The sequence below is a fragment of the Rhizopus microsporus genome, assembly GCF_002708625.1.
Source record: "Rhizopus microsporus ATCC 52813 unplaced genomic scaffold scaffold_12, whole genome shotgun sequence".
Classification (NCBI taxonomy): domain Eukaryota; kingdom Fungi; phylum Mucoromycota; class Mucoromycetes; order Mucorales; family Rhizopodaceae; genus Rhizopus; species Rhizopus microsporus.
Genome location: NW_019671927.1, coordinates 278,482 through 303,077, shown reverse-complemented (window position 1 = coordinate 303,077; position 24,596 = coordinate 278,482). Strand labels below are relative to the sequence as shown.

Here is a 24,596-nt window from a genome sequence, read left to right as displayed (position 1 = left end):
AGATAACAATTTAAATCTTTTTGAGGGGGAGTTTTATTGTATTCTTCTAAGATATGTTGTATATACAGTAAAATGCATAATTATATGATAATTAATTTGAAGAAGTTTTCTTGGCCTTCTTCAATGCCTTCTTCTTTTCTTTTAATTTGGCAGCTTCTTCAGCCTTTTGTTGAATACCATGCTGCATCTTGTTGTAGAGCTTTCTCTGCTTGTTTGTCATCATCACTGTAGCCATTTCCTTGGCTTCTTCTTCTTCGATTTCGTCGGCCGTACGTTTCTTGGGTTTCTTTTCTTCTTCCTCTACTTCTTCTTCCTCTTCTTCTTCGCTTTCTACACCTGCCTTGGGAACATAATCACCAGCTCTAGCTTCTACGAAGGGAGACAAATGGGCGGGTAATTCAGCACCTGGTTCATACAGGCTGGGCTTGAGGATCTTTCTAGCATTAATACAGTCTGCAACCCACTGAGGCTGTACGTATTTACGAGACAACACTCTGTTGCGGACCGATGGACGATCTGTGATTTGGTAATTGATCGTTTCGTCTGATTCAGCAAAGGGAGGATTCACGCCGACAGAGGGATCCCAACTGACTTGACCACCACAGGATCGAATCATGAATTCAAGTGCATATCGAGGTGTCTCTCTTGACAAGAAAAACTTTTGTCCTTCAAACAAACTTTGAAGTTCTGCAGCTTCGTTGGAGGCAGCTTGAATCTTGGTAAGCATATCGTCCTTTTCATCGTTATCAGCAGCAGATTTGAATTCGTCCAATGTCTCTCCTTCGTCTTCTTCCTCTTCCTCTTGTTCTTTACGAGCATTACCCTTGGGCATGTTCTCATCCAAGTTAAATCCACCTGTTTCGTCAATCTTGGGAGGATAGGTCATGTTGAGCTCAGTGTACAGTCTGAAATTGACGAATCCAACCAAGGTACGATAAAACTCCAAAAAGGTCATCATCACACGGAAATCAACATCAGTAGGAATGTTTTGAGAGAACTGGTAAGGTACGATCCAGGTGATCGTCTGTCCCTTGATCTCTGCTTGATAATAAATACCCTTGATCGAAAAGAATACTTTACGAAGACTCTTGGAACGCATGACGTATCCTTGAAATTCGGCAATCAATTGTCGACAATCAGATACGACATCAGCCTTAATCTTGTCATCTGTGGGCAACATGGCAAATAAGAAGAGCATCGACAGAGCATCATCCAGATCTCGAAGTGCGTCAATGAAGGTGGGGTATCTTTCTTTCACAATGTGATCCAGTGAATAAATCGGCTTGTTGTTTTCTTCTAATGATTTGGCAGCTGCAAATTCTCCCTTGTGAAGTACCTTGTTGAGCTTTTTGGTAAATGCCTTGTGTTCACGGAACTTGGCTAAAAGAGGTTCATGTAAAAGATACTTGATATCCTTGACATAGTAAAAGGTAGCAGGTGCTGTGCTTCCCTTGTTGGCTTTCTTTTTGTTTTTGGGTTCACGAGGATAGATGCCCTTGAGAATACAAAGACGTCTAAAAGAATGATTAATAAAAAAAAATAAAGAGAGAGATCATGATCGATTACCTGAAATCAGCAAGTGAAATTTGAAGTTTATTCAAGGCTTGCTGTCTTGTAATAAAATTAGCAGCATTACCCTTGGTTCCTTTCTTGATGAGTTTTCCCATTTGACAACAATAAAGGAAAAAAAAAAGTATAATTAATCTATGCCTTGCTTTTTTTTTCTTTTTTTTTTCTTTTTTTTTTTCCTATTCTAAAGGCCCGCCTGTGACGATCTTGTGGCTTGGGTGAAGCAAAAACTTTTTATAAAGGCAGCCTTTTCTGTTTTTATTCTTCCTCCCTTTTTCTACGTCAAGGTTAATTTAGGTAAACTACAATTTAATATATACATTGCGTTATATGATAAAGCCTTATGGGAGGTTACTGTCATATAACAAAGCAACCACTTTTATGACTCGCAATGGTGCGATACTCATTAAAGTCTGTATTGCTTATACACATTTAATAGTATGGTCAGAGTTTCCGTCTTGAATGATTGTTTAAACAGCATCAACAATGCTGAAAGACGCGGCAAGCGTCAAGTCTTGGTTCGTCCTTCTTCTAAAGTCATTGTCAAATTCTTGTCTGTTATGCAAAAGCATGGTAAGTTTTTTTTTTTTTTTTTTCACCCGTTGTAAAGTAATTATGCGTTGATATTCTACAACACATAATTTTTATACCAACGGAAGATGTTATGTTTCTTCTCTTTTTAATAAGAAGAGATGCTTTTATCTTTTTCTTTTTTAGTATGAAACAGACATTAATAACTTCATTAGGCTACATTGGCGCTTTCGAAATTGTTGATGATCATCGTAGCGGCAAGATTGTCATCGAATTAAACGGACGCTTGAACAAGTGTGGTGTCATCTCTCCCCGTTTCAACATCAGATTGGTTGATCTCGAAAAGTGGACAGCCAACTTATTGCCTGCTCGTCAATTCGGTTACCTTATCTTGACTACCTCTGCTGGAATCATGGACCACGAAGAAGCTCGTCAGAAGCATGTTGGTGGCAAGATTCTCGGTTTCTTTTATTAAAATAAAAAGCAAAGCATTTATTTTCTTGATACCCACAAATGTCTATATTTTTCTCTTTATACTTGTTTGTTTAAAATGTAAAAGCCTGCAAGAATAAATATACTGCCGATGACTGTAGAAGAAGGTACCATGACCCCAGTGACAAGGACATCGGTGATAGCCACAGCAGGTACTGTAAGCATAACGCCAACAGCAGCAAAGACAGGATTGATCAATGCAATGACCGCCATAAAAGTAGCATTGTATATCACACTCATCAAGGCAATAGCCAGGATGTACCAAAAAGTTGTTGCATCTGGCCATGTAAATTGTTCAATACCCATGACATGTAGTACAGGGATAGGGGCCCACAGGATAAAGAAGGTGACAAGGCCGATGAGACCGGTTATTGTATTGGCAAACAAGATGGTTGGTTCGGAAGGAGAAGCGTATTTCTTGTAAAAGACTTCATAAAAGCCATAAAGTGACGCACCTATACATGACACAAAGATGCCTAACCAACTACGACTATTATCATCATTGTCATCATCTTGAAAGGATTCATCGCTTGACCAGTAAGCCATGATTAACACGCCCAACATACAAAGCATGACCGCAAACACCTTGGAAGTGACAATGCTGTCATGTAGCATAAGGATAGAAAAGAGATATGCGAAGAAGCAACCTGTGTTATAGATCGCTGTCAAGTTGGACATGGACGTCAAGTTGACACTCAAATACCAAATATAGGCTGGTAATGTCAAAAGTACAGATAACCAAAGGCACGTCTTGACCATAAACAGGACCGCTTTATCATTATTTCCTTGTATCCTGTACTGCAATTCTTCCAGTGAATCCCAAAAGGATTGTTTGCTCTTGTGAATCACTTTGTTGATATCTTGTTTCAAGCCTTGTTTCTGTTTCAGTTGAATATATTCTGATATGAGTTGTAAGGGTATCATCAATATGTAGCAGCTGTGACTTATGTACCTTTGTATACAAACATGGATCAGTTAAACTCGCATGTACACCTTTTTTTTACAATATAAAATAAGGCTTTGAGTAACTCGTCGTCTTTTGAACATATTGGGCTAATTCAGTCTGCAAGACAAAAGTGACAATACAAATGGCCAACATGACTGTTGCCAAAACTGTTCTTTGAGCTTTCTTTTCTGTTTCAATATGATATATCTCTTCTTGCTCGTCTTCAACAGGCACAGTTTGATAAGATGACATTAAATATATATAAAAAAAAAGAGAAAGAGAGAGATTTGTATGACCAATCAAGAATTGCTTTTTTAGATATGACCCACACACCTCTTCTTTCTCTTCTTATAGCTCATTTTATTATAACATAATGCATCTTTCAATGTGATATGACGTCGATATACCTCTTTCCAGAAAGTAAATTTTAGTTTTGCTATTTGCACAGCACATCTGCACTACATTTGCACAATTAGTGACGTAAGCAGTTCAATTGCACTAGACAGACCACATCCACACAGTACTATGTACAATGCTGAAGTATAAGAGAAGCATGTGTTGATGAGACTGTAATAATCTCTTTATTATGTTGAAATGAAAGAGAGTTTGTTATTACAAACAACATCATTTTATGAGAAAAAAGGATTATTGCATGAACTCACCACGGCCAATGAGAATTGGGCATGGCGCGTCTATAAAAATAACGCACTTTGTGGCTAGTTCCTCTTTCTTTTTCTTCAAGTACTATTTTACAAGATGGATTGTTTATAAGGTAAATATTATAAATATTTTGTTCCTTCTTGAAAAGAAACACAAACCAAGATGGTAATTTTATAAAATCACGTTTAGCTTGACGCTACACCTTCAAAAGTTTTGCTGGGTAACATCATAGGTAGTATCTGGAGGTAGCTCCAGTCGTATTAATCTAACTTCTGGTACATGTAGTGCTCACCAAAAAGAAAGCGAAATGATAAAAATAACTGAAACGACTTGAAGCTATCACATGCTAATGGTAAGGGCTAAAACTTACAGTATTTGGTACAAGATTCATTTCCAAAAAGCACTCAATCACATACAGGAAAGGCAGCTTTGCAGTGCTCAAAGATGAAATACACGCAGTATCATTTGCTCATGTATTGGCGGCAGTTTTATCTTTGAGACAATTGGTGTATTCGAAATATACAAAGCTTAATATGATCCTGGAGGTTAAATACGCTCATGAACTTCCGTGAAGAAGGAATCAGTACGTTGACCGCAGCAACATCGCCTGCTAGTAGAGAAGTGCGCCGATTGATCCATCCTTCTGGTGATGACAGTCTTCCAGTAGAACCCATTGCTCATCATGATCATGATGAACATATCAACGATTCCACGGAAAGCCCTAACGATGATACCCCTTCCGACGCCACACCTGTCAGCTCATCTTGATCTATATCTTCCCCGTCAGCCCGATTGTCCTTGTCCTTGTTGGCACCTGGCCAAGTTCGATTTTTTGTTGGTCATGCTGACGTCTCGGGTAAGTTTCATCAAATGCAACAATACATCTTTGGGTTAGTAGGTTCAGTCAATTTGGCCTTGGAACCGGATGTGCATCTTATTCTGTAATATACTGAGACAAAGTAGAAAATACGACGAGGCTGTGTATATCTTTATATTTGGAATAAAGTAAAGCGAAAAGGAATGACAGCATAATCAATATTTGTATATTAAGAAGCTGAGTTATTTAAGCTGTGTTGACTACATTTGCTTAAGGTGTAACAGATCATATAACACTAGGTTCAACTCTAAGTGCTGAATAGCAGCGTGGATACTACACTATCACTTTCTTACTTTCCCAAAGTAGTTGAACTAAATATTGCGTATGAGAGCTCAATGTTTCAAGACGAGCCTCCTCCTCGTCAATATATAATCCACTGGTTCTGGCCTATCGTACTTGTCGACGACAGAGCCTTTCCCATTTCATACAAAAATTGAATGCTTATTATCATAAGGTTTTTAGTATAATTGGAGGGAAGAAATAAAAAGAGAGACTAGCACTTGGTGTGCTTTTATGTATTCAAAGATGTCAAAACTTGTACTATAAAAAAACATTCTTGGTAACAAGATATCCGATTTATCAGTGAAGACGAGCTTACTTTCTGGAAAGAGTGTATGTATACATGTTATGATCTTTTAATTAATAGAATACTTACTGTATCATTTTCAGATGATAAATCGGTGATGATATTCATCAGCTTTATTCTACTCCCTGATGGACACTGTTCATCTTTGGTTAATTGTAAAGCAAGTATCAAATAATCTTGAAATCCACAGCTGTCTGTCTTTTAGAGGCTTTGGTGTATGATAAAAGCGGCGTTTTAATGATTTTTAAATGTTTCTCTCTTTTTTTGTCATGTTGAGAGACATTGTAAAACAGTGTGCAGAGAGAGGCACAGTGTATGCATTTAAACCACCCACTCGACCAACACTTCCTACCATCTGTTTTATACCCGGGTTTAAATCAGATTTTGTCACTTCCAAAAAGTCACTTACTGTGTATGACTATGCAGTCAACAGTGGCCTGGGCTTTCTCTCATGGAACCATGCAGATGGCTCAGTGTATGATTGGTATCAAGACAGTGTATCGTTCATTCAAACACATACCAAAGGCCTCTCTTACTTGGTTGGAGCCAGTTGTGGTCTATGGATCAGTCTGTTGGTTGCTAAGCAAATGCCTGTACAAGGGATCTTGGGTATTGGAGGAAGTGTTAATTTTACTGAACGATGGCTAATGAACGAGCTATCAGAAGGACAGAGAGATATGAATTATATATGGAGAAGACCCTCACCCTATGACCCAAAGGGATATTATGACATACCTGTCTCGTTTTTGTTAGAGTCAAAAAGGGCACTAATCACCGATTACAGTGACATTCAGTGCGAAAGAATCATCATGATTCATGGTGTACATGATAGAGATGCTCCCCTTGAATGTGCCAAGCAAATATCCAACCGACTAGGTAAACGAGCGTTACTTTATCAAGTGGATCAAGGCGATCATCGTCTATCAAGTGAAAAGGATCTTTGTTTTTTACGTGAAAAGCTACATGAACTTGTATCAAATGAATAAAAAAGAATGAAAAATCATCTTGTATCTATTGAATTAAGAATGAATATTAATATAAAGAGATTATACATTTTTTTAACTTTAGCTATTTTCTCTAAACATACTAATGACACGGCACTTTAAACTACCTTTGACCCTATTTTTAGATTAATGCATCGGGTCTCAATTAATTAGAAAAGATCTGATAAGAATAAGATCTGATAAAATCATAACAACAAAGAATAGATTTAATGTAATAATATGGAGGAGGTGGGAATGTTATTAGTAATAAAGATGTATAAATATACAATGCAAATAAATTAATAATTAACTAGGTTAACTTTCAGCTTACGAACAAAGCTTAGTTTCTTTTGTCTCCATTCTTCTTCAGAATCCTGTATACGACGTACAACATCTTCTTCACCCAATAAGCTACCATTACCTACTACAAATGATTTTGCAAACGTATACTTCCACAAAACTTGAGCATCCACACCAGCTCCTTCAAGCATATGTTGTAAACGTGACAGACGAGTGTGACATTCGTGTGTGTGTGTATGTACGAAATTTAATAAGGTTTGCGGTAATTCCATTTTCGAGTTATCCTGCTGCCTGATGATGTAATCCAAAACTGGTTCGGATAACGGATCATATTTAAAGCATCCTTCCTTGGCAAGCAACTGATTTAATCTGATAAAACTATGTTCATATATCTGAGTTGTCGGAATAGAGGGTTTTAGACCTGAGAGTACCCAATCCAATGTCACACGGATCCATTTTACGTCTAAATTTGGTGCAGGAGGTATGGGAGAAGTGGCAGCAGGGGAGGTTGGGTAACCATAAAAAGAAGTAGGTAGGGATGCAATCACAGGGGAGATACTAGGCGAAAGGTTGGTCTTGGGCTGTTGATAGGATAAACACAAGATGAATCCTTTGTCTCCTAAGTAACGAGTTGATTTATTTCCTTGACTATTATTCCACGGAGGTAGTTCATAAATTTTTTCTATTGACGAGTTGTATGCGTAATGGTACAGGAACAAGGCTTGATCTTGTGGCTCTAGATGTTCCAAGGGCAACTTTGTGTGGGACGACTCATTCCATAAAGAGAAATGAACCTTTAATAATTTGTGATATGCGAACCTTTTGCCTGTGTTTGCTAATGATACCACCTCGTTTTCCACAGGCATAAATTCAATGACTCGGTTGATTGGGTCGTAGCTATTGGCCATTAATTTTACACAAATATTCCTTCTTTCATCCAACTTCAGGACAACGGTTTGGTTCAATGCCTTAATTTGTTGATAAATGTGATATTCTCCCATCCATTGGAACTTCCTACAGACACTCCTTAGCTGATATACTTCGTCATAAGTTAAAAAGGAGAATATATGAAATAATATTTCTGAGGGAAGCAAGCTTAACATGGTGCATGAAAGGGAAAGAAAGAAAGGGAGAGAAATTGCGGACTTGAGGGTGCATTGATAATTGTGAGAAAAAAACTGTTTATTCTCTCATTGGTCACATTCCCCAGAAGGCGGCCCTGTCAACCAACGCTCAAATACTTTACTACAATCGAACTGTTTCTTGCCTAGTTTTTCATTCACCTTATTATGTCTTCTACATAGCCATTGACTTAAGGTTTCTCTATTCTTAACATTAATTGGGTCTGTCTCTATATCTTTTTGAAAATCATTCTAGATGCATGTTTGTTTAGAAAAAAAGGTACAGGTTAAGAGCTTACCTTGCAGAACCAACAAGGATAATTTTCTGAAAATGTCTTCATAAACATCTTCATACTCTCTTGTTGACTAGGACTTGGTCTCTCTGGGTAATAGGCTGCCATTGTATGCAATAATGTCCATGTATGTCTACCCAATGTTTCTACGTCGGCTGGACAGTTGTTTTGTTTCCATTCTTCAGTAACCTTTTGAGGTTTGTTGTCTATAGGTCTAGCTTCAGCGTTGCTTTTTTCGCTTTCTTGCTCCTTCACATTGCTCGTCTTTTCTGTCTTTGCCTTTGTCTTTTCCAATTTGGACCACGTCTTAAAATCAACACAGACTCGACAGGGCTTACCGTCCTTCATTGGAATCTCTTTTCCTGTTTGTGGGTCGATCTGAACAGATTCCATTTTGATTACTTTCAATTAGTGACAGAAAAGAGGACCCCTCTTCTACTCTTTGCGTAGCTTTCTTTTATGTTTTCAACTCAGTTAACAAAATTAAAAATCAGAAAAAGCAAAGATCGACTTGTTTTATTCTGTACAGGTTTTTTTTTTACACACCGCGTAGTCCCCTTTTCTGTAAAAATAATGTTTATGCTGGAGTAGCCTGCTGCTTAGCTTTCAATTCTTGCAAGACACGATAATTTCTCTCTATGGCTTGTTGAATAAATTCAGCAGCAGTAATCGGATCAGGATAACGGGCACGTCCTTGAATGATTGCAGACTTGTTTGCTTGATTGAAATAAGCGATGGAGTAACGCGGTCCTTGATATTCACCCACTTTTGGAGCACGCACGCGGTGATAGTTGCTTTTGAATCGATCATCGGACCATCTCATCAGCATGTCTCCAATATTACAGACAATCTCGTCTTCTTTTGGAGACACGGGTGTCCAGGAATCACCGTGACCAAACTCAGTCGATACCTCTCGACCAGGACAGACCTCGAGTCCGTCTTCGCCGGAACGTTGAAGGAGTAAAGTCAATGTATCGAAATCGGTATGAGCGCCTGCACGCCAGTACTCTGGAGGAAAGGTTTGGCCGGTGATATCATGATAATGAAGACAACGGAGTGTATTGAGACAGTCAGACTTGGTTATGTCATGGGATCGTGTGAAAAAGTCTTGTTCAAAGCCAAGGCCTAATGCAAGGCAAGTCAAGAGCTTCTTAGACACCTGATCGCACTGTTGCATGAATCGCTCTGCGGTCAAACGAAATGTGGGAGCGTCTTGTTCAGTGGGCCAGAGATCTTCGATACCATGAAATGAAAGCTGAATGGACTCTTTTAAATCTGCTACGCCTGTCGAAGGTCTTATTTGAGCCAACTTTTCCCACCCAGCATTTCGTTTGATGTCCATCGGGTATTTGCTTTTAATGGAATCATCAAGAGCAAAGAAGTCATGGCTTGCTTGGAACATGCCTCGAATATCTTCAAGTGATATACTATGATTTACAACTATCAAGAACAATGTTCATAGGGTCGACCAAGCTTTATTTTTTTCTTGTTTACCATAAAAGAATCCTTGAGTCGTGACAGCTTTCATCAATGTCTTTGTAATTTCGTCTCGTCGATTATCAAAGTCAGAGAGATCAACTTGAATAAAGTCTCTTTTAGAAACTGGTACATTGGCAGACTCAGCAACTTGATTCATTGTATTTGTTATGAATAGCTATAAAATGCAAGAAATACTTGCTATTTATAATCTATTCTCGCACAATAATCACTATCTCTAAATATTTATATATGGACGCAGTGATAACGTTTCTTTATCGGTAGTAGTACAATGTTGTAAAGATACGCTATATATTTTGCTAATCACTATGATATACTATCTTTACATGTGATATATGTGGAATATATACTAATGATTTATCTTTAGGAGACTCACTTATCTTATGGCATGTAAATAACAAGTATATGTTCTCTTTAATGTCACTACTAACGGAAGAGTGTATCTTTACTTTATTATTACAAACTTGTGTGCATAAAGTTTCATGTATTACAACTCGTCGTGTTCCTTGTTACAGATAAACTTGGATTCCCTTTCTTTGATATAATCTAAATGCCCATCTGCAACCATCTTTTGATAATATTTCTCGTTTCGTGCATCAGAGAATGCACACCAAAATGCTTTGTCGCACTCATCTCTCAAGGTACCACCCGTTACTGTTGGTACCTTGTTAATAGGACGATTAGCACCGAGCTTTGCAGATTGAATAATTTGTTCCCTTTTTTTTGGGATATGTTAATATCTTTGTTGAAGCTTTTGTAACTTTTATTCTTACATTCGGATCATAATTTGTTCACGACCACTCTTGTTAATATCAGGAATTGAGGTACCCCAAACGACACGGCCAACCCCTCGATAAATACTTTGTGAGGCACACATTGGGCACTACAATCAAAATGAGTAAGCTGTAAAGACAATAAACGAGAGGATCTACCGGCTCTCCTGTCGTATAGAGTGTCTGATTAGACCAGTTTAATCCCGGGTCGACCATGTCATTATCGGTTGGTGATGGATACAACTCGGTACAACTGCATGATTTGTCAAAACGAGAGTAAAGATGAAAGGCAGCACTATACTTACTTCCAAAAGGCCGCCGTTTCTCCTATTTATATAAACAAATGAGCGTCTAAACGTAAACATTCGATGAATACTGTTTACCGTGGAGTAGCTTATTCTTTTTATTAGAATTGGCGCCATAACAGGATATGTCGTTTTTAGTATGATCAACAATCAATGCACCAAATGGAAATTGAGGGTTATGGATCAAAGCATAATCTAGAGCTATTTTCATATAACACTCATCGACTGCCTTGGAATCGGGCAACTTGCTACATGGGTTAGCATAAACAAGAGTTGGTGTAGTAATATACAATGATAAAGCAACGAGTAAAGAAAATCTCATATTTGATACAAATAAAAAGAAAGTGAAAGGAAGGAAAATGAGCTACTGAATCACATAAATACGGTGTATTTTCGGAAAGCAATGTTGCATTATTCCCAAGAATAGGTGTCGCGTTGTACGAAAATTAAATACCGCCATATCTGCTTATTTGCGTATCCTCTTCAAAACAGATGGCATCCTTAATTCATAAACTCAAGTAAAAAACAGCTGCTCTAAAGTGCTTGCTACAATAAATTATTCTAATTTTTATTGGAAGCAATCCTTTAGACTGTTATCTTTTAGACCCTACGCTCAGATTGTGTGAGACTACTTCATCGTTATACTTGTTTACTTAAACTACCCGTTTATTAAATAATAAGTGGTGTCATCGTCTTGTTTCGCATCACTGAACAGCTTTAGAGCCTTGTATTCACTCTAATTTAAGAATAACAAGTATATGATCAACTACTAAATACTTGGTACTTCCAGTGAGTCAAAAGCAATACTGTGTAGTGTTATACTTACTTCATTGTTTATAAACTTTGCAAAGTCGAGCTGAAAGTTGATGTTTGGAAGTTTTTTTTTTAAAAAAAAGACACGTCAATATCGAACATAGACGAAGCTCTTTTAGCCGCTTCGTTTTTCAAGTCGTAATAATACAGTTTAACAACGTTAAAAAACTGTATACAAGGGTATCTTTTACTTTCATGAACGCCTGATTTCAGTCTTTAGAAATGAGTAACACATACTGTTTCTATACTCATAATTCTACTTTAGAACTTTATTTATCATTTATACAATTGCGCAAAAAACCCAAAACGAGTGGAACCATTGAGTTCTGTACGACAAGCTTGATAATTTCATGTCCTCTCTTGGTCACCACATTAGCCGTTGTCGCTGTAGTAGTTGATGTCGTCATGGCTGACGATCGGTTGCTTTCTATTTTCTTTTTAGGCAACAACAATTTCATCGCTCTACCATGACGCTCATCATAGGAATCGCTGCGTGTGGGTATATCATCAGTAGGTTGATTACTACTGCTGCCATTATGAATAATAGTAGGGCTCGTCATATCTGACCCAGGACTTGCCGTAGCGCTAATGTTGACACTGTGTAACTTGTTACTCTTAGTCCGGGCTGTTCCTTTCTTGACTTCATCTGCCAACAAGACCTCCTTGAGTACTTGCAAAGCTACTCTTGCCTCTGAGCTCATACTCTCCAGCTGCCTCATGTTCTTCTCATTCTTGACATCATTCACACAGCCACTCAGCTTCTTTAGCGCTTCAATCCACTCGATTCGCTCCTCTGCTGTCTCGACACTAAAGGTATATCTGCGATTCACCATGTAGTTTCTCTGTTTTCGCTCTTCATCATCATCCACTTCTTGTTTTACCGCATCGCCGTCCTTTCCATTTCTCTTTTTATCGACTCTGTTGCTACTGTCATTGATTTTCTTTTGTGAATCTGGTCTAGCATCCAGAGCCAACAACTTTTCATCAATATGCTTAAATCCAATCTGAAATGTGTATCGCATAAACGGTCGTTCCACAATCACCGTCTTGGTTCTCGGCAATGTCGGACTCACATAGTTACCTGCATTTTCTCCAGACTTGATAAACATGAGTGAGGTTCTACCGAGGGTATTACCAGTGATGGTAAATGATTGAATACAGGAGTTTGAAAAATCCAAAACGTTGGGTTCAAACACCAGGTCCTGACCACGAAGCTTGATTTGAAGGCCCTTGTCAGGAGCAGGAATCGAGATAATGATCGGATCAGAAGGAACGCCCTTGGTGAGTCGAGAGGGTAGTCGATGGGGTATCACGGTAATGACAACGTCCTGTGACAGCTGTTGTTGCATCGAAGGAGACACTGGCTTGCCATCATCGTCTGGGATGGCTGCTTCGGATGGCTTGACTATTCGACGACCTGTTTTGTTATCCCATCCTGTTTCCAGCCGCTCTTGCTCGATCGACTTGTACATTTCTTCCATAAACTCTCGTGGTACGAGGCGATACTGGTCGTAGTAGTTCCATCTTTCCAGAAAATCATCCAGTGTCGGATGACTTGACCCCTTGGCACGAAGTGACATGATGTAGTGTAGAGGCTCGATCGTTACGCTCTGTCGGTTAGGGCTGGACTCATTCGTGTGGATGAACGTAGATGCATGTCTGCTGGGAAGACCATCGAATTGATGGTTCGCGCGCTGATAATCGAACATACTCATCTTTCGTTTTGCCTGTCGCCCTTGGCGTTCCTTTACCTCACGTGCAAACCAGAAGACGTCCTTTTCAGAGGTTGCATCATACCAAAGCTCGGCATTTAAAAAGAGTGTTGCCATGACGACTTTGACGACCATGTCTTCATGAAACTTGATCACGTTCTGGTTCGCATCGTGCCACTTTTTTGCAAACCTTTCAATGATATATTCCAATGCTTCCCAATTGCTAGGTAAACGAAACGTCGTCAACAGTATCCGCAAGGCTTCATCGAGTCTCAGCCCGACAAGTCTAAAGCACTCGAGAAACGCGTCATACACATCTGCATTTTTTTGATCTGCTAGGTAATAACCCAGCTGTCGACGGTTAAGATCGGGCGTTTTGAACAGGAAATTGGCGATATTGAGAGGATCATTTGTCAAAATTCCCTTGTCGATCAGATACTGAATTCCAAGGTTGGCACTTGTCTCAAACTTGCGTAGGGCTGAGGCCATGATCGGATGTATCTTTCTTGCAGGTGGCAGAATGGGCCTTCCGTCAGGCCCAATCTCTATCGAGGGCGGCTTTGAGTTGGCTGCATAGTAGTCGTCCTTTGCAATATAAAGAGTCAGCTTGGCCAGTTCGACAATGTTTTTCACTTGGAATAAAGAGTTCTCGTTCGGCCTGAATCGGTATCTCTCTTTGTTGCTTTTGACGGCCGTAGATGAACTGTTGCTGTTGCTGACTATAATGTTTTCATCCATGATAGGCTTACAGATGAGCAATAGATCGTTGAATAAAAACAGGTATCGATCCTTTACTGTATTCGCATTCACCACCTGGAATACAGGAGTCTGTAATAGATGCTGGCGAGGAGGAGCAGGTAGCGGTTTAGGCTGGCGTGATAAAGGAGGCATAACAGCCACAGGAGATTCTTCTGACTTTTCTTTTTCATGATGTTTAGGTGGTGTGATCAAAAACCTCTTTATGCGCTCGCTCGTCGGTGACAGAGTCAGTTTTTCTTCCTCAGAATCGTTACGTTCAAGTATGTTATTGTATAGATTCTGATGATAGCTCAACAATTTTGAATCGTTGCTCCTTGAGCCACTATTATCTACGGCAGGTGGAAATGATAATGGTGATCTGGATCTACGCACTCTGTGGTTTAAAGGCAACAGAGTGCTGTTCCTTGGTTTATCGGACAATGAAATAGTGGGGATATGATGATGACCTTCTTCCTCGTCTGAGAGTTCAATATCACTGTCCTCTGCACTCTGCTTTTCTTTATGGTTCGATGACTTTAACTGTTGTAACGAGGGTTTCTTTTTATTATTATTATTATTCGAAGCCAGAAATTCGGGCGAGGATAGCACGGCTTCTTCTTCGTCAATACTGTCGCTTTTTAAATTACCATGCTTTTCCTTCTCGTAGCGATGCCTTAGTGATTTGTAAAGCGGGCCATCCTGATGAAAATGACCTCCTTCAGTAGCTGAAAAGGAAGGTGTAATGAAAGGCGACATGCCGTAATAAGAGTCAAAATCAAATGAACTCGGTGATGAAGAATCGTCAGAAGGTCGAATCCTTTCCCAATTAGAAAATGAACTCGGCACTGCCACTCCTCGATCGATGAGTCGTTGGGTGAATGAAGGCCCACTGCTGCTGCCTAATGAACTCGCAGAGCTCTTTCGTTCTTTATTTGGATTGCCAATGATGGATGAGGGATTAAATGTTCCAGATTTTGCATAAATAGAAAACTCTCTGTTGGAATTAGAAGAGGATCTTGAAGCTGATTCAGAAAATGTTGGTTCATTTTCCATCTTGTTTGTCATTAGTCTAAGTTTTATATAAAGAGAAAAAAATAATGCGATACATTACGAAAGGAAATTCAGACAATTCCTCTTTTTTTTATTGGACAAAGTTATCTTTAATTTCAGATGATTTCTTACTAAATTTGGACGAATATCTAAGTAAAGCGGCTCCACCTCCATAGTTCGTTTTCCAACTTATCAGATTCGCTTTGGTCTTCAGCTAGAATTCGCTTTTCTTACTGCCCAAAGTTCACTTTTTTATTGGCCAAAGTTCGATTTTGTGAATAGCTCAAATTCGCTTTTGCATCATTTAAAATTCGTTTTCAAGGGCTGACTTCCTCTAGTAATTGAAAAATAAGTTAGTCAAGCACAGTGCAAAAATTAAAGTCCTAGTTCAAAACTCTAGAAACTCTTTCTCCGGGTAATATCAGAGGTCCTGCACCTAAGCAAAACGCAAAGGAGAAGAGTATCGGGAACCCTTGCTAAAACCAACCACACTGAGCTGTTTACATATCAATGTATGCCTTATTTACCTTGGGGGTCGAACGATTAAGCTCAACGCAGGCCTCAATAAATAAGAATTATGACAGCAGGGTAAACAGCTTCAGTATTGTGAATGGTGGTAGCTTTGGTTGCAAGCGCATCTTTATGTCCATTTGAACTAGATATACTATAATACTTAGCTTTTTTAAATCTTGTCCTAAAAATTTAAATGACATATTAGTCTCAACTTCTGAACGGCCCATCTCTTCCAAGTCTCGTCTCACCACACAACATAGATAAATTTATTTACTATTATCATTGAAATAAAAAGCATTATCACTCCTGACGTGTCTTTTCCCCCCAAAAATGCCGACGTCACTCTAGAAATTGTTTAAAATCCACTCTTAGATTGGGCTGATAAGTATCAATTCGATTATCGCGATCTCCCTTTCCTCCTTGTTCTCATCTGTTGCATGCATTTTGCAGATCATGGCAAACTTAAAAAAATCCAAGGTCAAAAAATCTAAAAGCGATAAGATACCTCTTCCAGAAGATACTCAATGATGCCTTTCTAACTTGCCCAACTTGACAACAAGAAAGTTCTATGATGCATTTGGCCACGATTACAATTCAGTGCAAAAAATTTCGAGAGGATACAGGAATATTATTAGCAATGAACTGAAAGGCGTCAAAAACATTGTAAATATCAGAAATGAGCACAACATGTGGATGAGGTCGAAGAAGAATACCCATTATTGGCTGGAGAAAATAAGATAGGAGACAGCCTCAATCGCACACATTGAAAGCGCTCAATATGTTCAGGATGTTGTCAGGACAGAAATGAACCAAATAAAAGTCATGGAAAATAGCCAGAATAAAGAAACAGATAGCCAAAGTGAAGAGATCGATAAAGAAACTACTGAAAAACTACTTTATCATGAAGATGATCAAGATGAAATCAATGAAACCGAGGAAGATGAAGGTACCGAAGCAGAGCCTTGGATTCTGGAGAATGGCATTAATGTTACAAACCTGTTCACTGAATATCGTCAACATGTCAAGCAATTTGTTGAATCCGAAGGCTTTATCCCACTTGAGAGCCATGTGCAAGAGTTGGCTGCCTTAAACCACATACTAATTCTAAAACCATTGCAACACAGCAAAATGATGAGAGAAGTTTTCACTGACGAGCATATCAAGCACGCCCTAAATGAACAAGTACGAATGTCAATTGGCCTCTCGCTTGATTTTACCAGTGAGGACTTGATGCGGCTAAACCTCATATTGAAACAGTTGACAAATCACACTCAAAGTATATATAGGATCACTATTGATATTTTGTTATTCTCCAATTCCTTAACTTACGAAAAACGCAGAGTCCTCATAGGCATTGCATTGCTGTAGGTACTATCAATAACACTTATATGTCGATTGATGCTAATGTGGATTTTCTTTCTGTAGAATTTTAAAACTTCCTAGAGACCCAATTGCAGATGTCACTAATATCTCTGAATCAGAGTTATGGAGCATCTATTTTGACCCTCTATTGTCTGCCATTGTTTCTGACAATGAAAGAAACATGCTCTTACGATGGTTAAACAAGCAAGCTGAGGGTAACCTTTTAAGACCCGATGCATCGATTACACTGATTGATCAATTACAATTTGGTGCTCATCTTGGGTTTGGCGAAGTGAAAATTGTTCAGCCTACATGTGACAAAGCAGCCCTTTGTAGCGATTTTTTACGTTTGACCCATCTGACAAAAGAATGCCTAGATAGCCACCTTCTAGATGCTTCGTTTAGCTTTCAGATTTATGGTAAGTACGCTTCATTATGATAGATATACAGAATTTCTTATTTCGACCTACTACAGGCTTCTCTGTTGCTTTTTATATGACTCGATTGAACCACCACAAGATATATACAATGACTGAGCTTGGTAGGATAAAGTTTCCGCGATCTTTAAACGATATATCTGCCTTCTGCTGCCCTCAAAATATGCAATTGCTAATTCAAATTACAAATGCCTTCTGGACCCACTGCAAGCCCAGTCTCTCTCCTTCGACTGCTAAAGAAAGATCAATAAAGTCCGTCAACATTAGCCCTCTACATGAATTTGTGAACCCACACAAAAACCGTAAACGAACTTGCCATGATTTCTTCGGATAGTTGACTTCTATCTTTATACTCTTCGATCTTACACCTCCCTTCAGCTTTTCTCATTTTCTCACACACCCATATATACACTTACATGTCTACTTACACATACACGCTCGCTTTTCATTTTTTCATTTTTACACAATTTATCTTTCCTTTTATCAAAGCTGTAAATAAATAATGAGATCCGGCCGTGAAGTCATTACATCTATGACACTACACACTCATTTATTATTATTATTGGGATTTCATTCTGAAACTGCTATCAGACAGAAATAAGGAGGCGTTGCTCTCTTTTGTAAACAAATAAAGAAGTGAACCGCTTATGTAAGAATAGATTCTAGGTAGAAGAATATGTGATTCAACAAGTCTAGAGCTCTCCTTTTTTGTTTAGGCATTCTATTAAGTCAACGACCTTTCTCAAAATAAAGTGCGAATATATATTGTCCAAGGAGAGAAATGAGTGTATGCAGTGTATACTAAACAGAACAAGAAACATAATCGAAAGCATGTCAAACACAACAAACTTGGATGCTTTTAACCTTGACGAATTTTGATGGTAACAAAAACGAGCTTTGGATAATGCAAATGCGAAAATTGAGTTGCTACCAAAACGAACTATGACCCAGTGAAAAAGTAAGCATTGGTCTTTTAAAAAACGAAGTTTGGTCGGAAACCAAAGTGAATTTAGTTTATTGGAAAGTGAACAATGGTAGTGGAGCCACTGTAAAGCGTCTTGCTGCAAAAACAATGTTACGACAAGAGAACCAATTGTCTGGGATTGGAAACCATCTGAAATTATAAATGACTTTGTCCAAACTTAGTAAGGAAATCGTCTAAAATAAAAAATAACTTTGTCACAAAACCTTCTCCTCTGGTACAATGAACTACCCAGTTCTGAAGACAGAAAGTACATCTTCCAGGAAGATAGTGCGCCTGGTCATACAGGCTCTTATGCCAAGTGGTGGAAGAGTAGCCAGCACATAGCCCGGACCTGAATCCGCTCGAAAACGTTTGGAGCGAGCTGTATCGCTATTTGCGTAAGCAGAAAGCCAGTATTACAAATGTTGAAAGCTTGAAGAAGGCTATTGTTGGTGGTTGGGAAGCTATGCCATTTGAGCTGATGGAAAAGTTAGTGGTCAGCATGGCGAAAAGATACCAGGCAGTTAAGACGCCAATGGCGACGCAACGAAGTACTAGATTGCAATTTTTTTAATTTTCTGAAAATAAACATGTACAATTTGCCATGTTAAAATTATTAGGTCTTCAGTCCATGTCAATTATAAGTAATCAATAGTGAAAAATGAGTGTTTATTTTGTCCTTTTGTTTTTAGAAAATTTTGGACGAAACATTAGTAACCTCGACTGTACATGCCTACAAAATAGTTTATTGTCTCTAATAAAATACAAAAGAAGAAGAGAGAGAAATCTATTAATAATAACCAGATTGGAAATCAATCTTTCGTTGAAAGTCAAAGTCAGTGCCATTAGCATAAAACACCTTAATGAATGAAGCGTCGATGCCAGTGCCACCAAATTCAAGCCAACCGCCAGCAGATACGTTAATATCAGTGTTAGGAAAGTATGCGTATCTTGGTACACCTTCCATCTTGTCTAGTCTCCATACCTACATTAGATTAGTAAGAGCGAATTCAATGCTATCACGCTTATCCTTACACTGAACCAAACTGGATCATTTGGATTATTATTCTTGACGCAATCTGAATTAGTGTAGGCACAACAAGCCTTATCTCCTGGTTTCAATTTTTCAACAACAAACCGTCTATAAGGAAAGTAATAAGTAAAAAAAAAAAAAGATTTACTATTGAGTAACTTACGAAAAGTATGTTCCACCAGCGTTATACGATTAAACAGTCTTTTATTTACAATTAAAGCCTCAAGTGAGCACACGATAATAATATACCTTCTTCGCCCGAGGCAGATCAAAAAAGAAGGAAGAATTGGTAACTAAAAAACCCTTATGAGATCAAGGGTAAAAAAGTTATTGAAGGAATGATGTTGGGGCAAGTGTAAGATACACTAGTGAGGACAACGAGAGAGCCAATCGAGGAGCTTTTGCCCAAGGTGTGGGGGCGGAAAAGGTGGACACTTCTGATGATGTAGGTAGTCAAGTTCATGAAGAGCGCATATAGCTGGCCAACGAATGGTCCATGTGAGAGCGGCTTGAAAGGAGCGTGGTTTCTTCAAAGGTAACATATTCAAGAGGAAGGATAATGGATCTGAAATTGTTCCGGGAATCATAAGTCGGCGGTGCATCTGAAGACAACGAATGGCGTGGGCTTTGGTGAAGGATTGGTAGGGGTGCCGAGGACAGGTTTTGTTGTGGCCGCTGGGAAGCCAACCAAGGCGCCAGCGTATGCATCGACTTCTCTCAGATCTGGTCATAGGTAGCCAAAGGATAGGGTCTAGGGAGATAGTCAGGCGACAGTGCGTAAGAAGAACAGAGGTGTGCGTTGCGCGCTTGTGATTGAGGTTATCTTGACGGAACTTCCTTTGCATCAAGCGTAAAGAGCGGCGATCAAGGGATTCTGGGTTTGGTGCGCATAGTTTCCAAATGGGAGACCTAGAAAGTTTATACCATTGAGAGTGACTTCTAGGTTGGCGGATCAATGGGAGTAGATGGGAAAGTAGTGCATCATCTGGAAGAGTATAGGTGCGTAGAAGGAATTGGGACTGAAGGGAGTAAGCGCGTTCCTGCATGGTTGGTAGGTTTGCCAGATGTAGCATCACTGTTGTGAAGGAATTTCGCAAACCACCGAAGATTCGACGTATGCAAGCGTTCTGAGCGTCGTCCAACTGTTTGCTAAGGAAGGAGGTAACCTTGGTAATGGCTAGCCCGTATTCTAATTGGGCACGAACGATTTGGGAATAGAAACGAGTGGCTAAGAGGGGGGTAAAACCTTTGGGATGAATGCCAATAGCTGAGAGTTGGCTCATAGTTGTAAGGGCTTTGGTCTTGTTGTTAGCAATCAGTTCAATGGCGTCGAGATGGCCACCCGAACGAAAAGGAATTCCGAGATAGGGAAAGGATGATTGCTTTGGGATTGGTTCTCCATAGAGGGTATAGCTTGAAGACGGTTGTGTTGGATCTAATATAACACATTTACTTGGGTTCCATCGGTATCCAAGTTGGTAACTGTGGTCTTCTCAAGACTTGAGGAGAGTGGACATATCAGCCTTAGCGGCTATGAGGACAACATCATCAGCATAGAGGAGACAGTTCATGCGAAGGGCGAGTTCAGTAGGGGAAGTATCTGTGGTTAGTGGTTGTGGGCGCAGAAGGCGAGGTAGCTCGTTAATGTATATAGAATACAAAAACGGAGAAAGAATTGATCCCTGGAGGACACCAGTGGCTGGCGAGAAACGAGTAGATGTTGTATTATTGAGTAGGACTTCTATCTGGACCTCATCAAATAGATTCTGAAGCACGCTAATCAATGCAGCAGGTGCTGTTTGCTCTAGACTTTTCCAAATACAACGACGATCCACAGTATCATATGCCGATTTTATGTCTAAAAAGGCCAGTACTGGGGTTATATGATGAAAGCGACGTAGGATGTTGCATATTTCGGCTAGACAGAGAACTTGGTCTAAGGATCCTCTGGACTCACGGAAACCGCCTTGAGCTATGTCCAGGGGAGGGCTATTAGCTACCAAAAAGCTGTAGATACAGCGCTCTAATATTTTTCTGAAGATGGATGTTAGACTAATTGGTCGATAGTTGCCTGGCTCTGCTGGGTCGCCTTTCTTATAAATCGGTACAACTTGCGCTATTCGCCAGTCTGCAGGTGTATAGGACCAGGTCCAGCATAATTGGAACAAAAATAGCAAGATATCTGCAAGATTAGCCTGTAAAGGAGCGAGCATTTCTTGACGTAAACGATCAGGACCTGGAGCCTTGTTAGATGATAATTGCCTAAGTGCTGCTTGTACATCATCCAATGTAATAGGGCAAGTTTCTCTCGCAAATGGAGTGGAGTCGGATAGGGAGGAGTGGGTCTGCTCTACGCCTTGGAGCAATCGGCCAGAGTAGATTGCCTGTAGGTGGGAGGCCATCACGTTAGCTGCATGTTGTGGGCCTTCTATAGTAGAAAAAGAAGGCTTTAGGTTTCTATTTTTACGAATTTTACATAATTTTGCGATGGCTTTGGTATACTCTCCTTGTTCCATTTTATCACAGAAATCTTTCCATGTGTCTCTTCTTCGTTTTAAGATCATCCGACGTAGCTTCGCTTTAGTTTCTTGATGAAGGAGCCAGTATTTGAGACAGTTCACCCCTTGTGATTTACGCCATTTTCTATAGTAGTGTTCCTTAAGTTCGAAGACCTCTTGCAAATCAGCTGTCCAGAATTGTTGCAGGGGGCTGCACCATTGTCGCGTATTACGGCCGCATACCTCATCCAGAGATTGGTAGATCGCTTGACATAGGTCGTAGTTGAGCTTTTCAATATATGCCGATGCAGAGGCTCTGTTGTCAAAGGAGGGAGCAGTAGTAGGTATAAGATCCTTGGTAAGATGGGAAAAGCGATTATTATATTGAGCTCTTAACTTTTCATCTTTTAACTTGCCCAAGTGCCACAAGATCCTTTTAGGTGGGAGAGGCCTCTGAGGTGGAGCTGATGCTTGAAAAGATAGGGTCATAAACTTGTGATAGGAGTCAAGCGATAGGTCGTCCCGAATTATTAAGTTTGAGTATGGCAGTTCTGTTGTACTAATGAAGTAGTCGATAATACTGCTGCCAGAATAGTTCATAAAAGTGGGTGATCCATATGCTAGTCGTTCATTCCATATTGTCATATTGTGAGAATTGATCCATTCGTATAGTAACTGTCCTCGGTGATTATGTAAAGTGTCTCCAGTAACTTTGCCTATCCGTGCATTGAGATCGCCACAGATGATGGTGGATTCAGTGTTAGGCATATTTAGAGGAAGCAAGTTGAGAATATTGGAAAATTCGGCGTGTGGTAGAGAAGGAGGTAAATATAGACAGTGAACAAGGTATTTTGAAATAGTGAAAGACAAGGCATACTTAGCTAAGATGTCATTCTTGTGAGGGATATGCTGTACTGGGAAGGGATTGGAAGGGTTAACTAGTAGAGCTATACCAAGACTACCTCGATTCATACTCGATTGGATAGGTTGACCATAGGTGTGAAATTGTTGCCATGATATTGGATACTTGTTAGGTGGGAGAAGCCATGATTCAGTAATTAAAAGATCGGAAGAGGATTCAGCTACTTTAAGGAGTGGTGAGATAGCATGTTTAGGTAGACCAGTAGCGTTGAATAATGAAATGCTGATAGTATTCATTATAGCTGTGAGTGGTTATCTTCATTATTCGAGAGGCGCATGACTACGTCGCCATCGACTTCGAAGACATCGGCTGGATGGTTCATTCTGGTAGGAATATTTTCATCGAGAGTGGACTTGTCAATCCATTTTTGGGTGTAGAAATAGCGAGCTACGGCTGCCTTAACTGGAGCACGGATATAGGAAAGGGCTCTTCTGACACGTTCACAATGGAATTTGAGAGCAAGATGGTCGCGTTCTTTAGAGCATTGGTCATATTTAGGGTCCATGAGGATCGATCCATCACAAGGATCAAAGTTGTCTATAATACGCACTTTGAATTTCTGGAGGTGAGATTTCAGTTCGGGAGCATAATCGTTATGGACAAGAAGGGCCACAGTGTTATGAGCAGGGTAGTGGATGTCAAGAATACGACTGTTATTGACCTCTAATTTACGAAGGCGGGTGCGTAATTGCCCGACAGGTACACGGGCTTTAGTGGGAACGAATATATATTGGAAACCTTGGTTCTCAGAGGGTGGCTGCAAGAATCAGGCAGCGATTTCCTGTCGCTGTAAGCGACGTTGTTGACGTTGTTCCAACACTGAAGCTTTGAGAAGACTAAGGCGGGCTGGGTCGCGCCAGGGAGGGAGCGATTGAGAGGAAGAGGGCAGAGGTGGGAATTGAGAACTACTTGAATCAGAAATAGGCTGAGTATCAGTATGTACTTGCTGGTTGCGCAAAACTTGGATTTCTTCCCGAGCTTATTTGAGTTCGGCTTGGGTCTGTTTAAGTTCAGCATACAATTTTTCAATTGTTAGTTGCAGATCTGCAATAGTTACACCTGAAGGCAGAGCATTGATATCGGAGCTTGTGAATTGGGATTCAGAAATTTCCATTGATTCCTGAACGGAGGAATCAGAGGGTAGATCAGTTGCTGTTGAGACCGACTGTAGCATGTTCGCCATGGTATGTGCATTGCAGTACAAGTTACAATTTTTGCACAAGAAACTAGGTTGAGGGGGATCGCCAGCTGTGGTCCCATTGCGGTTGAAGGAGCCGCTTGCTTGGCAATTGGTACAGACGAGCCTGCGACGTTTGGTCTCAAATTGCTTATGCAGATTTTGAATCTGCTCATTTGAAAGAGCAGACACAGTGGGCTTGCGACCTCGTAAACCATGGGTCATTGTTGCTGTCTTATGTAGTTCTGTATAGCTCAATTGTTCATATATGTATATGTCCATCAGCGTTATACAGTATTTCCAAAAATTATTGACACTGATTCCAAGAGTAAAATTCACGTTCGTTAAATTCTATTGTCACGTAAACCATTGGCTGATTTCGCTTGCTGACAAATTGAATGTCGTATATGTAGGAGCCCTGTCGTACAAAATATGAGTATATTA

General features: G+C 39.7%; 11 protein-coding genes across 11 annotated transcripts; 3 read left to right on the top strand and 8 right to left on the bottom strand.

The window, feature by feature from the left end:
• Positions 1 to 22: 22 nt before the first annotated feature.
• On the bottom strand, positions 23 to 1,729 carry RHIMIDRAFT_216958 (mRNA-binding ribosome synthesis protein NOP7). The gene is made up of 2 exons (XM_023607317.1): positions 1,567 to 1,729; positions 23 to 1,514 (listed from the first exon to the last, which is right to left on the bottom strand). Exons 1-2 carry the CDS (start codon positions 1,665 to 1,667, stop codon positions 92 to 94), a joined length of 1,524 nt encoding a protein of 507 aa, XP_023464634.1. The 5' UTR covers positions 1,668 to 1,729; the 3' UTR covers positions 23 to 91.
• Positions 1,730 to 1,762: 33 nt separating this feature from the next.
• Positions 1,763 to 2,575, top strand: RHIMIDRAFT_293137 (ribosomal protein S8; the record flags this gene model as incomplete). Its single annotated transcript, XM_023613959.1, has 3 exons — positions 1,763 to 1,866; positions 2,009 to 2,142; positions 2,316 to 2,575. Exons 2-3 carry the CDS (start codon positions 2,010 to 2,012, stop codon positions 2,573 to 2,575), a joined length of 393 nt encoding a protein of 130 aa, XP_023464633.1. The 5' UTR covers positions 1,763 to 1,866; position 2,009.
• On the bottom strand, positions 2,473 to 3,991 carry RHIMIDRAFT_228239 (uncharacterized protein). The gene is made up of 2 exons (XM_023607612.1): positions 3,597 to 3,991; positions 2,473 to 3,544 (listed from the first exon to the last, which is right to left on the bottom strand). Exons 1-2 carry the CDS (start codon positions 3,788 to 3,790, stop codon positions 2,632 to 2,634), a joined length of 1,107 nt encoding a protein of 368 aa, XP_023464632.1. The 5' UTR covers positions 3,791 to 3,991; the 3' UTR covers positions 2,473 to 2,631.
• A 1,939-nt stretch (positions 3,992 to 5,930) lies between these two features.
• RHIMIDRAFT_244792 (uncharacterized protein) lies at positions 5,931 to 6,647 on the top strand (the record flags this gene model as incomplete). Its single annotated transcript, XM_023610112.1, has 1 exon — positions 5,931 to 6,647. The coding sequence occupies one exon, from the start codon at positions 5,931 to 5,933 to the stop codon at positions 6,645 to 6,647; it is 717 nt and encodes a 238-aa protein (XP_023464631.1).
• A 239-nt stretch (positions 6,648 to 6,886) lies between these two features.
• Positions 6,887 to 8,065, bottom strand: RHIMIDRAFT_27285 (uncharacterized protein). The gene has a single exon (XM_023612353.1). The coding sequence runs from the start codon at positions 8,045 to 8,047 to the stop codon at positions 6,944 to 6,946; it is 1,104 nt and encodes a 367-aa protein (XP_023464630.1). The 5' UTR covers positions 8,048 to 8,065; the 3' UTR covers positions 6,887 to 6,943.
• A 69-nt stretch (positions 8,066 to 8,134) lies between these two features.
• RHIMIDRAFT_204857 (FAD-linked sulfhydryl oxidase ALR) lies at positions 8,135 to 8,706 on the bottom strand (the record flags this gene model as incomplete). Its single annotated transcript, XM_023606789.1, has 2 exons — positions 8,135 to 8,317; positions 8,365 to 8,706. The coding sequence occupies 2 exons, from the start codon at positions 8,704 to 8,706 to the stop codon at positions 8,135 to 8,137; spliced, it is 525 nt and encodes a 174-aa protein (XP_023464629.1).
• Positions 8,707 to 8,935: 229 nt separating this feature from the next.
• Positions 8,936 to 9,994, bottom strand: RHIMIDRAFT_239066 (Clavaminate synthase-like protein; the record flags this gene model as incomplete). Its single annotated transcript, XM_023609096.1, has 2 exons — positions 8,936 to 9,798; positions 9,853 to 9,994. The coding sequence occupies 2 exons, from the start codon at positions 9,992 to 9,994 to the stop codon at positions 8,936 to 8,938; spliced, it is 1,005 nt and encodes a 334-aa protein (XP_023464628.1).
• Positions 9,995 to 10,213: 219 nt separating this feature from the next.
• RHIMIDRAFT_258207 (cytidine deaminase-like protein) lies at positions 10,214 to 11,305 on the bottom strand. Its single transcript, XM_023611332.1, has 5 exons — positions 11,012 to 11,305; positions 10,934 to 10,955; positions 10,788 to 10,881; positions 10,629 to 10,738; positions 10,214 to 10,571 (listed from the first exon to the last, which is right to left on the bottom strand). Exons 1-5 carry the CDS (start codon positions 11,253 to 11,255, stop codon positions 10,343 to 10,345), a joined length of 699 nt encoding a protein of 232 aa, XP_023464627.1. The 5' UTR covers positions 11,256 to 11,305; the 3' UTR covers positions 10,214 to 10,342.
• Positions 11,306 to 11,830: 525 nt separating this feature from the next.
• Positions 11,831 to 15,337, bottom strand: RHIMIDRAFT_258206 (uncharacterized protein). Its single transcript, XM_023611331.1, has one exon. It carries the CDS (start codon positions 15,247 to 15,249, stop codon positions 12,016 to 12,018), a length of 3,234 nt encoding a protein of 1,077 aa, XP_023464626.1. The 5' UTR covers positions 15,250 to 15,337; the 3' UTR covers positions 11,831 to 12,015.
• Positions 15,338 to 16,096: 759 nt separating this feature from the next.
• On the top strand, positions 16,097 to 17,810 carry RHIMIDRAFT_27253 (uncharacterized protein). The gene is made up of 2 exons (XM_023612320.1): positions 16,097 to 17,123; positions 17,185 to 17,810. Exons 1-2 carry the CDS (start codon positions 16,564 to 16,566, stop codon positions 17,558 to 17,560), a joined length of 936 nt encoding a protein of 311 aa, XP_023464625.1. The 5' UTR covers positions 16,097 to 16,563; the 3' UTR covers positions 17,561 to 17,810.
• A 5,986-nt stretch (positions 17,811 to 23,796) lies between these two features.
• RHIMIDRAFT_258200 (uncharacterized protein) lies at positions 23,797 to 24,208 on the bottom strand. The gene has a single exon (XM_023611330.1). The coding sequence runs from the start codon at positions 24,156 to 24,158 to the stop codon at positions 23,955 to 23,957; it is 204 nt and encodes a 67-aa protein (XP_023464624.1). The 5' UTR covers positions 24,159 to 24,208; the 3' UTR covers positions 23,797 to 23,954.
• Positions 24,209 to 24,596: the final 388 nt, after the last annotated feature.

Bases quoted from the DNA above. Each gene is read 5' to 3' on its own strand.
- RHIMIDRAFT_228239 (XM_023607612.1), bottom strand. From the start codon at position 3,790: ATGTCATCTTATCAAACTGTGCCTGTTGAAGACGAGCAAGAAGAGATA. The intron at 3,545-3,596 runs GTAAAAAAAAGG...TTGTATACAAAG, and splicing joins TCAAAGCCTTATTTTATATT to GTACATAAGTCACAGCTGCT.
- RHIMIDRAFT_258207 (XM_023611332.1), bottom strand. From the start codon at position 11,255: ATGAGATTTTCTTTACTCGTTGCTTTATCATTGTATATTACTACACCA. The intron at 10,956-11,011 runs GTAAACAGTATT...TTATATAAATAG, and splicing joins AAAGAATAAGCTACTCCACG to GAGAAACGGCGGCCTTTTGG. The intron at 10,739-10,787 runs GTAGATCCTCTC...TTTTGATTGTAG, and splicing joins TCTATACGACAGGAGAGCCG to TGCCCAATGTGTGCCTCACA.
- RHIMIDRAFT_27253 (XM_023612320.1), top strand. From the start codon at position 16,564: ATGAACCAAATAAAAGTCATGGAAAATAGCCAGAATAAAGAAACAGAT. The intron at 17,124-17,184 runs GTAGGTACTATC...TTCTTTCTGTAG, and splicing joins CTCATAGGCATTGCATTGCT to AATTTTAAAACTTCCTAGAG.
- RHIMIDRAFT_258200 (XM_023611330.1), bottom strand. From the start codon at position 24,158: ATGGCGAACATGCTACAGTCGGTCTCAACAGCAACTGATCTACCCTCT.
- RHIMIDRAFT_258206 (XM_023611331.1), bottom strand. From the start codon at position 15,249: ATGGAAAATGAACCAACATTTTCTGAATCAGCTTCAAGATCCTCTTCT.
- RHIMIDRAFT_216958 (XM_023607317.1), bottom strand. From the start codon at position 1,667: ATGGGAAAACTCATCAAGAAAGGAACCAAGGGTAATGCTGCTAATTTT. The intron at 1,515-1,566 runs GTAATCGATCAT...TCATTCTTTTAG, and splicing joins ATTTCACTTGCTGATTTCAG to ACGTCTTTGTATTCTCAAGG.
- RHIMIDRAFT_27285 (XM_023612353.1), bottom strand. From the start codon at position 8,047: ATGTTAAGCTTGCTTCCCTCAGAAATATTATTTCATATATTCTCCTTT.